This window comes from Triticum dicoccoides, chromosome 1A (assembly GCF_002162155.2).
Source record: "Triticum dicoccoides isolate Atlit2015 ecotype Zavitan chromosome 1A, WEW_v2.0, whole genome shotgun sequence".
Classification (NCBI taxonomy): Eukaryota; Viridiplantae; Streptophyta; class Magnoliopsida; order Poales; family Poaceae; genus Triticum; species Triticum dicoccoides.
Genome location: NC_041380.1, coordinates 454892753 through 454904100, shown reverse-complemented (window position 1 = coordinate 454904100; position 11348 = coordinate 454892753). Strand labels below are relative to the sequence as shown.

General features: G+C 46.8%; 2 protein-coding genes across 4 annotated transcripts; one reads left to right on the top strand and one right to left on the bottom strand.

Moving 5' to 3' along the window:
• Positions 1–1781: 1781 nt before the first annotated feature.
• Positions 1782–5229, top strand: LOC119278436 (pentatricopeptide repeat-containing protein At1g43980, mitochondrial-like). 3 transcript variants are annotated; one of them, XM_037559794.1, is made up of 4 exons: positions 1782–4046; positions 4168–4481; positions 4564–4734; positions 4821–5229. In XM_037559794.1, exon 1 carries the CDS (start codon positions 1881–1883, stop codon positions 3852–3854), a length of 1974 nt encoding a protein of 657 aa, XP_037415691.1. In that variant the 5' UTR covers positions 1782–1880; the 3' UTR covers positions 3855–4046; positions 4168–4481; positions 4564–4734; positions 4821–5229. The 3 variants fall into 3 exon arrangements, with proteins under 3 accessions (XP_037415691.1, XP_037415696.1, XP_037415685.1); XM_037559799.1 differs by having other exon boundaries at positions 1782–4481; positions 4833–5229; XM_037559788.1 differs by having other exon boundaries at positions 1782–4481.
• Positions 5230–5543: 314 nt separating this feature from the next.
• Positions 5544–10131, bottom strand: LOC119278426 (kinesin-like protein KIN-14J). Its single transcript, XM_037559780.1, has 13 exons — positions 9868–10131; positions 9662–9778; positions 9449–9579; positions 9217–9310; positions 8786–9115; positions 8236–8515; positions 8000–8161; positions 7627–7842; positions 7482–7519; positions 7162–7325; positions 6976–7089; positions 6813–6854; positions 5544–6709 (listed from the first exon to the last, which is right to left on the bottom strand). The coding sequence occupies exons 1-13, from the start codon at positions 9932–9934 to the stop codon at positions 5903–5905; spliced, it is 2562 nt and encodes an 853-aa protein (XP_037415677.1). The 5' UTR covers positions 9935–10131; the 3' UTR covers positions 5544–5902.
• Positions 10132–11348: the final 1217 nt, after the last annotated feature.

The following is an 11348-nucleotide window of genomic DNA, read 5'->3' as shown; positions in this document are numbered from 1 at the left end:
CCTATTCGCGAGACCCTAGGAGGGGGGGGGGGGAATCTCTTCACGCCGCTAATAGGTGCGTAGGGTTTTTCTATTGAACACAACTATGAAAATTGAACGTATCTCTATTGCTAGCTAATAAATTCACTCTTCCTCCAAAAATAAAGTAAGTGGGATCTTTCTAATCTAATTTGAACTTGGATTCAAAAGAAAGCGGCTAGAATTTACTTCCTTTGATGCTTCCACTTTGGTTTACTGGTTGTACATAAAGCTCTGATCAAACTTCCCTACCCTTGCTCCATGTTGGACGGAACATATGTCCATGCGCAGTTTGATCCTGACTGACGACACCTACCCGAACCTGGGTAAACCTTGCCTCCTGTTACCATCGGGTCAAATCATCTAAGGTAAGATACCCTACCGAGGGATCTACCGGATCTAGCTCTGACATTATCAGCCCCACGGCCTCCTCCATTTGCACGCCCGCCACAACCTCCTCCCCCACCTTTCAGTTGGAGCAAGTATGAAGGGGGCCCATTCAAGTTTCGTTTGATCATGTTCACCACATCTACATTCCTCATGCCATTGTCCCATTTTTTCACATGCATGACAAAAAGTTGGGAGCTTTTCGAACTTCACTTGATACTGCTCCATCACACCACCCTTTGTAAAACCAAACAAAACATGTCAATTTTTTTACTAACATCCAATTTAAATCTCACTCCGATGAATTGACCAAGAAAGCCAGTTGGTAAGGAACTTACACCTTCTGTACCTCACCTATCCTACTTGCGAAGTTCTCAAGGAAAGACTTACTTCTTAGCACCCGATCAAACAATCTATGTATCTCATGCCAAGTCTCAAGCTTGTCAAGTTTACTTTTTCAGGACTTGAGAAGCCATCGTACTCTTATGCATTTCTTTGTTCCAGTTCCCTAGACAATTTAATTAAATTACAAATAAGTTGAAATTAACCCTCCTCCACACTATTGCTTGAGCTGAGCTCCATGTTGCCCTCATACCAGCTAACATGGCGTTATGACTGAAACTTCCTATCAAGAGACAACCCAACGCGAGCCACTTCGACTTGATTTCATCCACGTCCAATTCCTCATCCCAAACCATATCATCAATCTCTTCATCCTACATGTTTAGCCGCTCTAGCAACCTGGTGGCCTCATTCATCATTGATCCTGAGAACCAATCCCTTCATGTGATTCCGTCATTGTTAAAACTTGTAGAAGCCTGGCAACAACCCCTAGACCCTAGACACTCCCATCGTCCAACCAAGGTCGGGTAGACAAGTGAGTTGTCCCCAAGATCGGCCCAAGAAGGAGGGAGAACTTGTGAACAGCAGAGAAGGAGGAGGGAGAACTTGTGAACGGCGGAGAGCCGGAAGAATGAATTCATGGCGCTGTCGCCTCTTGAAGACTGGAAAACCCTAGTTGCGAGACCCTGGGGGAGGGGCTCTCTTCACGCTGCTAATAGGCACGTAGGGTCTTTCTATCAAACACAATTATAAAAACTACCCACAAAAAACACAACTATGAAAACGGAATGTATCCCTGTTGTTGATAGGTACGTAGGGTTTTTCTATCGAACACAACTATGAAAACTACGCGGGAAAAAAAGGAACACAACTATTTTCACTCTTTATCCAAAAAAAAGTAAATGGGGTCTTTCTAATCTAATTTGAACTTGGATTCAAAAGAAAGCGGCTAGAATTCAAAAAAGAATTCACTTCCTTTGATGCTTCCACTTTGGTTTACTGGTTGTAGTACATAAAGCTCTGATCAACTTCTCCAGCACGGCATCAACCGGAGTCGAGGGCCGCAGCCTCGCCGGCAGGGATGCAGGGGGCAGGAAGGCTCCTCCTCGGCGCCGGAGGGTGACGGCGGCCGAATGGTGAGGGACAACCCGACAGTCGCCGCCCTCTCAGCGCTTCTTGCCCGCTCCGCTTCTCTGTCCGCCGCTGCGGCGCTCCACGCCCGCCTCCTCCGCTCCTCGCGCCTCTTCAGCCACCCCTTCCTCGCCAACTGCCTCGCCGCCGCTTACTCCCGCCTCGGCGCCACCCCTGCCGCCATCGCCCTGCTCACCCACGCGCCCGGCGGCGCAGCCAACCGCTTCTCCCACAACATCCTCCTCGCCGCACTGCTCAAGTCCCGTGACCTCCCGGCGGCGCGGAGGCTGTTCGACGAAATGCCTCTCAGGGACACCGTGGCCTACAATTCCATGATCTCCGGCTACGCTCAAAGCGGGCGCGCCGAGGAGGCGCTCCGGCTTGTGCGCAGGATGAGGGAGCTAGGCGTCAGGCCTAGCGCCTTCACCTTCTCCATTGTCTCGTCCGCGGTCTGCTCTGCTCCCCACGGGATGCAGGTCCATGCAGCTGCTGTCCGTCACGGCTCTGCCCAACATAATGCCGTCGTCGGCAACACGCTTGTCGACATGTATCGGCGTGTCGGCCTCTTGGAATATGCCATGCGCGTCTTTTGGAGTATGAATGAACTGGACATGGTTTCGATGAACTCTGTCATGTCAGTGTACAAGGATGATGGCCAGAGCAGTGCGGTGTTTGAGTGTTTCCGGTTGACTAGAAGCCATGGGTTTTCGGTTGACGAATGCAGTGTGTCAACGGTGCTTACCGCGTGCACAGATATCGAGGATTTGGCTAAGGGTGACCAGCTCTTGGCCCTCTGCGTCAAAACAGGACTCCTGTCAAATTCTATCATCTGTAGTGCTGTGATCGGCCTATTGTCCATGTCTGACAGACTACCTGATGCTGTCAGGCTTTTCGAGGGACTAACAAAATGGGACTCAGAAACATGTAACGCAATGATATCGTGCTATGCCAGGACTGGTTTGATGGAGCAAGCTCTGGGCCTCTTTGTGATTGCTCTGCGAAATGCTGTTCTTCCAACTGAGTTCACTTTTGCGAGTGTGCTGAGATGGAGTTCGTGTTTTGGTCTGATGGAGCAGGGCACCCAAATCCATGCGCTGGTATGTAAATGTGGGTTTGAGGATGATATGATTGTTGCCACTGCTCTCATTGACATGTATTGTAAGTTAGGTTCCTTGAAGCATGCCAGGAAACTCTTCGATAGTGTTTGTGTCAAGGATTTGGTGTTATGGAATACAATGATCATCGGTCTATCGCAGAATGGGAGAGGTAGGGAAGCTCTTGGAGTGTTTTGGTGGATGCTGGACTGTGGTGTCAAGCCAGATAGAATTACTCTTTTCGGAGCTTTATCTGCTTGTAGCTTGGGAGGTCTGGTTAATGAAGCAATGGATATAATTTCCCTGTTTAAAGCCAAGTACCATGTCGTCCCTGGTCTGGAGCACTATGCATGTGTGGCTGACATGTTAAGCCGTGCAGGATTGTTTAGAGAGGCAGAAGATCTAGTCCAGCACAAGTTGCAGAAATGCAATACTGCTGCCCTCCTCAATATTCTTGAGGCTTGCATGATTCAAGGGGATTTCGCCATGGCAGAGTCAATCGCAGAGAATATGTTGAAACTGAAGCCTCGGTCATCACTGCCATACACTGTTCTGGCTCGAACATATGGTGCAAGATGTAAGTGGGAAAGCATGGCCAGAATGTGGAGGTCAATGGAAGCTTTAGGTGCAAAGAAGGCTGGGGAATGTAGCTGGCTCTGCATCAAGAATGAAATCCATGTGTTTACATCTGAAGAAATATTGCATCAAGGAAGCGAAGCTACGTATGCAGTTTTAGATCTATTGTTCTGGGACATGATGGATGAGATCTCCATGATGGATTGCATTCATGCTCCTGGTTGTGTTGATATAATTCATACACAAGATCCCAAGGAGAGTAAGGGATTTGATTGCCTTCAGCAGTTCCTGGATTGCACTCTGTGAGCTGGCAACTAACGTAATTATTCAGCTAGGACCGTCTCAGAATGGTCATGTGGTTACCATGACCTGACAGTAAGGCAGCTTAAGCTGCGGATTGTTAAGCAGGCAAGCACTATGAGCATCAAGAAAAAGCCATTATCCCAAGAGGGTGCAGAAATCTGATCATCCAGTATGTAGGCAAAGAACAGCAATCAGGTTTTACTTCGTGTTTATATATGGTGATGCGTATAGTATCTTGTCTTACAGATTGATTAATTTACTTGACGTCATGTTGTCTTACTGACTGATTAATTTACTTGACATCTTTTTGCTACAGATCTTGTACGCAGGTTGGTGGTGATCTCTTGTTAGAATTGTATAGGATTTTGCCGTCGGGCGGTTACTTAGTGTGATCTGATAGACTGTTACTCTATGTATATAATAGAACTTGCATGCCCTTGTCAATGCCACCATGGTCCACGGGCCAGAAGCGCATGTGGACAGTGTCCAGTTACGAGCAGGGCAGGCAACTGCCCCGAAGCACCTATGGGGTCATCTACAACTGATGCTAGTGATAAGCATTTGGAGAGCTACCTGACATGGGGTTTGACAGTATCATAATCAAAGAAAGGACATACCAAGTTTCCAAAGGTGCTGTCACTTCTTGCAACGTATCTTGGCAGGTCGATTCAGAAAAATAAAAAAGTACTAGGTTCTAATGTCAGGTATACAGTTCTATGCAGAACGTATTTTCAAGTATGCTGAGTGTAGGCCATCTTGCCTTGTGTTGGCACTAGTGTACATGGAGATATAGCTAGCAACCAGATGTGCACATGACGCCCTTTAGTGTTCACCGCTTGCTAATTACAGGTGTGGTGGTTGCTGCCAGATTCACTGATGATGCGTAAGTACCCACTGGCACAGCAACTGCAATTGTTTTATCGTATATCACAAACATGCACAGGTTTTCCAGTAATACATGTGTTGCAGGTTTTCCAACAGTGCATTCTAACATGCATAGGGTGGGAGGAATCAGTGCATTCGATATGAATCAGCCTGAGTTGGATTTGCTGTTTAATCTGGACTTCAGGCTGAAAGTGAACCTGGAGACATTTGGGAGCTGCTGCCTGCAGCTGGAGAAACATGCAGCGGTTTCACTAGAGATTGCCGGTTCAGGTTCATTGTGTCAATGGATGAAAAGATTCAAGCTATAGTGGTAGTGCCAGTGAGTTTTGCTAGAGCAAGCTATGTAGGGCCTACAGTTTTGCTGATTACTGATTATTCTTGTATATCTGAATGTTTGTGCATTCAGATTACATAAATTATTCTTGTAAAGCAGTCCATTCATCTGTTTAAATTTGCACCACCGAGTTGGGAAACAGTATTCTGTCCTATGACAGTACCAGGGTTTAACTTATATGTTGCCAAGTATCCTGTGGGCAGATGAATCTGGCTTTTCAAAGATCTGTTGATGGCTTGTGTTCTTTACATGTGCATCATCTGATTCTATTGAGTCGCATAACAGGATCTGTGATGATTGGCAAGTGAACCAAGAACTAACAAATTGGCTACTGGATTGCTGCAACCAGTAGTAGCATGGATACAAATTACTCCCTCCGTTCGGAATTATTTGTCTCGAATATGGATGTATCTAAAACGGAGGGAGTACTTAGCAAGGAAACATAACCCATAGGCAACAGACTACTGTTCAGATGCAAGCAAATTCAAGTCAGAATAATTGAGTCATGAATAACTGGAACCTAAGTTTTCTTATCAGTAAGTAGCATAATAGGCAAGCAGCTTCTAGGAGGGAAAGAGCATCCAGACTGATGCCAAAGGCTAATCCAACCAACCAACCCGTCAGGGTATAAAATTATACACAACCCTCAAAGTAGACATTTATCATCGCCAAGAGAACCCTAACACAAGTTACAAGTCCTCTTATCAACACAAGTTCCCAGCCCCAGCCAGCCATGGTTGGTCTTCTCCGAGGAAGCAAAAGTACCACCACATTCCTTCAGCATCCCGGTTCCGCACCGCTGTCGCAACATTCCGAACCGATCTTCTTCACCTTAGAGGACAGACATTCTCCTCTTGCCGTTGAACACCCGCTGCGCATTGCCAAATCTCCCAGCCATTATTTGTTCACGCAGAGCTGGATCAAAGATGCCAGTACCAGACGTCATGGAAGTCGTTCTTGCTGGAGCAGGTGAACCAAGAGCGACTCTTTTCTGGATGCTGAAGCATAGCTTGCTGGCATTTCCAGAGCCGGACTGCATCCTCAACCTCTGCTGTGGAGACGAGATATTGTTCCTTGACTTCCGCATGGACAGCGTTGGAGGGCTTGAGAACCTGCTGCTGCTGCCGAACTCCATTCTTCTAAACTTCCCTCTGACATCTGGAGTTGCGTCGACTGCTGCTTGTGGTGTTTCTGGAATTGAGTTAAAAGCCTGTGGTCTTGCTGTTCTTGACATTTGGACATGGGACAGTCGTGACATCGCCTTCTTCTCGGGAAATATGGACATCCGCTCTCTCTCGCTTGGTAGGATTGCGATCGAGGATCGCCTCTTAGGCTGGAGAGGGATCTGTCGCATCATGGGAACTAAAGATACACGCCGCGCTTTGCCAGCAGTCTTGTCCACAGTTGTTTTGTTCGTCGTAGGGATGTTCTCTTTGTTCTGAACTGAAGATCCCTTACCAGCGAACCTCAGTCTGGAAGGGCCTGAAGGTTGTGGCATGTTGTTGCTTGGTGGTCTCTGCCTCATAGGAGCAAGTGGTGGTCTCTGCCTCACAGGAGCTGCAAATGATGGCTTCGCCGATTTACCCGTATCCCTCGCAGCCTTCTTCTCATTAGCTAATTCATTCTCCAGCTCTCTAGCCTGTACAAATAGAACTGTCATAAACACAGACCAGCATAGGAAAATACATGCAGATGAGTTCTGCAGGCTTGCTCAAGCAAGCAGAACTGAATCTCTTACTTACCCGCTGCTGATGAGTTCTGCAGGCTTGCTCAGTCTCCCTTATCTGTTGCACAAAATTCATATATGTGAAAACTTAGTTCCATATATGAATTTTTTTTTCTTGTTTAAAAAAAAAGAATTGGTTTTTAGTCTGTCAGTTAGCAATTCTGGTTGGCACCACATACCTTATCTTGAAGAGTTCTGAAGACATTCTCACGAGAAGCATACTTGAGTTGCATCAGTTGCAAGCTTTCGTTCAACTTCGCATTTTCCTTTTCCTCATGGCAGAGCTTTTCGGCCTGGAACAATTTCCAGTTAATACAATAGCTGAATCATGTTATAATTATTCAACAAGGTCAGAAATAAAGTACCATCTGCTTGATCTTGAAGTTTTCAGCTGGATCCACTTGTTTACGAGCAGGGCCATGTTCAATAGCTCGAACTCTACTAGCAAAATTTAGCGAGCATAAAGTTTCTCCTGAATCTGTAGAGCTTGGACTTATCTGCACAAACATAAGTGTCTTGCAATCTCCACCTGCAACAGTTAATGCAAGGTGAACACTCTTTATCTCTTCATTTTTGTCTTTGGACATTCCAGTGCATATAAGCAAGTTCAATAAAACGAGACATAATCATAACCATTTAGATAGAAATCAGTGCACTTGCACAACTCTTTTAGAAAGTCACTTACCTAACGAGCTTTGGAGCAGATGAGTTAGCTTGGAGTTCCTACATTTGACAGCAAAGAGTAGTGGTAAGACTCAGCTGAGGGTATGCTTCTTTTAGTAACTGAGGAAGGCAGATGTTGAAGCATGTGGATAATAAATAAGACTGACCGATATGGGATGTGGGCATTTTTAGAGGCAAGGGCAGCAATAACATCACCCAGTGCAGAGAGTGACTTGTTGATGAACTTTGCCTCCTTCAGCCTCTCTCCTTCTACTTCAGTTTTAGCCAAGCGCTCACTTCCAGCAAGGTCAACCAACCACATGTGGCTTCTGCTCCTTTCCCCAGTCACCAAATGCTCACTTGTAACGGTGACCCTAACCAAGCTGAAAGTACAACAGAAGTCCAGATATCATTATCGCATTGCTGAAATAATGTCATTACTATGTCAAGTATACTAATTTGAATCTAGGAGTAGTTGTTAACAGTCAATCATGAGTTGAATTAATTAGAACGAGTGTCATACAAGTGCAGAAACGATACCTATGGGAGCGACTGCTCAGTTCATTCACACTGGTTGATCCAACAGATCTATTTCTAGCGCCAGCTTCCAGTTTCTCCCACACACCATCTATTGTAGAAATTGGAGCTTCAACCAAGCCAGGCACCTCTTGTGCCCCATCAGCACTTTGCTTTATGTCCAACCTTCAGATGCAACATGATATTAAGCTCCAATCCTTACTAGAGAGTCAGGATAAATGATAAGAAAGGAGATGTACCTTTTTGATGTATGTTCAGAGTTGTCATCAAGAAGGTCCCTGATTTTTTCATTATAGACTTCCAAGATACTCACACCAAATGAGTACGAGACAGATGAGCTTCTCTCCTCTGAGATCCTGAACAGTTCTTCAAGAGCCCTGTAATTAACACCCCTATTCTCTGGAACACCTTCCATAGTGAAGGTTTTCCCTGTTCCAGTTTGCCCATATGCAAAGATGCATACATTGAAACCATCCATGACGGACCTCACGACTGGCAGGCTCTCAGCAAATACAGCCTCTGAAGGAAACAATTAGAATAAAACCCATTAGATTCAACATCCTTCAACTGTACAATCATGTACTCCCTCTATGAACTAATATAAGATCTACTTTACAGAGGGAGTATAAAATAGATTCAGAGAAGGAATGCATATGCAATTAGTTCAATCAAATTATTACTGCAACATATTGCGTGGGATATGCGATTAACCTCCATTTCATATCACAAAACTATGAATCTGAAACATAGGTTAGGGTATATGTCAAGCAGAGTAAGGACAGTAAATACCTTGATCATCAGCCGGTCCAAAAACATGGTCAAATTTAAAGGTCTTCCTCTCTTTTTCCGTGGGAACAAACTGAAGGTCCATCTCCTGGGACGGATCAACCTCAACCACTGATGAGCAGCCACGGGAGATCTCATCGGAACTTAGAGGGCGGCACCGGCAGAATACCCTGATGTTTCCCCTCAGCTCGATGAGCTCATTGTACAAACGACGCCGCTCTGCACACTCCGCCGTGTACTTCTTCTTCAAGCCATCGAACCTTGGTGCACACTCCTCGGCACACTTAGCCACCTGCTGCTTGTACTTCTCCATCAGGCTATTGTACCTCCCCCCTACAGGTACAACAAACAAGATCAAATGTATGTTCTGCAAGCAATTAAGCAAATAAGTTTTACCATCCATCCATAAGGAAGGATTATGCTTGGATGTGTACCTAGGAATTGGAGGGCAGCAGGGCAGTCAGGAGTTGCGATCCCCTTCAGCCGCGGAGATGGGATAAGACAATCGTCCGCTTGATCCCCGAATTCCTGCAAGAAGAAATCTAGAAATCATTGGCATAGAACACAAACAATGGGCCAGATGTAAAGGAGAGAAGGCTCAGGATTTTATAATTGTTAGGAGCCGGAATTCACGAGATCTGAGCGCAAGAACCCAAAATTCCCCACCTCCAGGAAGCTGCGGAGAGCCTCCCCATCTCCTCCTGCAACAGCGGCCTCCGCCTCCACCACCCCCTCCTCAAGGGCGGGCTGTTCCTCCACCGCCTCCTCGCTGGCCAGCTCCGCGTCCTCGCCTGACACTGTGGACAAATCCCGCACCGTGAAACGGATACCAACAAACCCTAGCGCTCAATTGCTTGCAAACAGGACCGAGGACCGTACCTTCGGGATGCTGGGGCACCGGCGCGGCGGACGCGGGCGACGGCGGCGGCGCAGGGCTCGAATCCGCGTGGCGGCTCGGGCTCAGGTGGTCCTCCACGGCGCGGAGCTCTTCCTCGCCTGCCGAAAGAAAAACCCTCGCCATGAGACAACAAGAGAAACCCAACACCTCGGTATACGACGGAACCCCAGACCCGCGCGTCGCGTACCTTGCCGCGGCTGCCGTGACGGAGACGCCGCCGGCGAGGGGGGCGAGGCGGCCGGATCCGCTCCCATCGCCGCGATCTGGGGCCGGAGCGGAGCGGGAGGAGCAGAGATCTTCGGGTCGGGGAGTCGGGGGCTTCGGGGGCGGAGGGCGGAGGGCGGAGACGAGATTGGGGGAGGAGACGGGAGACGGAGAGAGAGGAATGTGAGATTTGGGCAGCGGCGGATTTGATTTTTGAACCTGCGGGGGTTCGGGATTGGGGCTGCGTACTGCTGAGAGACGACCGTTGGGGAGGGGATGGGATGGGATTTTATTGCGGTGTCCTCGCCCGTTTCGGCGAGCCTTCGGTGCGGCGATCGACGGCCTGGATTCCCTCTCCCGTGCCTTCGCCCGTGCACTGTGTTCACACGCCTACACGGTGCGCGTTATTCAGGGTTTTTTTTTCACCAAGGAAACAGCTGGACTGCATCTTTTATTAATTTTTCGAAAATAAACGATACAAGGTTCAGTATATATAAGAAAAAAGAACAAAAGCTATTGGTAAACGCTTGTATCTGGTGCGCCGGACGCCTCGCTCGCTAACACACGTGTGCCCTCGTGAGAAGTGCATGAATGAACCTGGATACATATGAACCCACTTTGAAAAACACAATTTGCAATGTCAACAAATTCTGAAAAAATGTGCGCGCGGACATCTTCATATTCTATGTGTGTGTAGAAAGTTTCATAGAACAACAATTTTTTTTTTGTAGCCTGTGCAAAAAGACAAAATTTTGTGCCGTGAAATGCTATTTAGAAGCAGTAAAATTTGTCTTTTTGCTGAGACAAAACATAAATACTTTTTTACACAAAACTTTGTACCGTGGACATACCTTAGCCAACATGTATGCATATTTTTTTTTAGAATTTTGGAACATTAAAAACGCGTAAAAAGTACATTTTTGAAAAGCGGGTGCAGATGCCCCCGTGTGCAGATTGTCCATTCTCGTTCCCTCGTGCACTTCTTTGTCTTATCCCATAACGCAGCACAACCACTCGTTGTCACATGTTTCTCTCTACTCCCAATCCCCTACCTTTGAACTTCTAGCTACAACCGGCGATGCTGTAGTCGATGGTTTTTGCTACAACCGTGCTCAGCCGAGACACCATCGTCGACGATTTGCTACAACTGGGTAACGGGGATGCTGGAGTCGTTGGTTTTTTGCAGCAAGGGCGGGCAAAGGCGACGACTCGCAATCCTCTGATTTTTGCTGAAACCAACTAGTAGTAGAGCTACAACCATGTGATGTAGATGTTTGAACTGTTATCGACAGAAGCTGGTGAAGGAAATATGCCCTAGAGGCAATAATAAAGTTATTATTTATTTCCTTATTTCATGATAAATGTTTATTATTCATGCTAGAATTGTATTAACCGGAAACATAATACATGTGTGAATACATAGACAATCAGAGTGTCACTAGTATGCCTCTACTTGACTAGCTC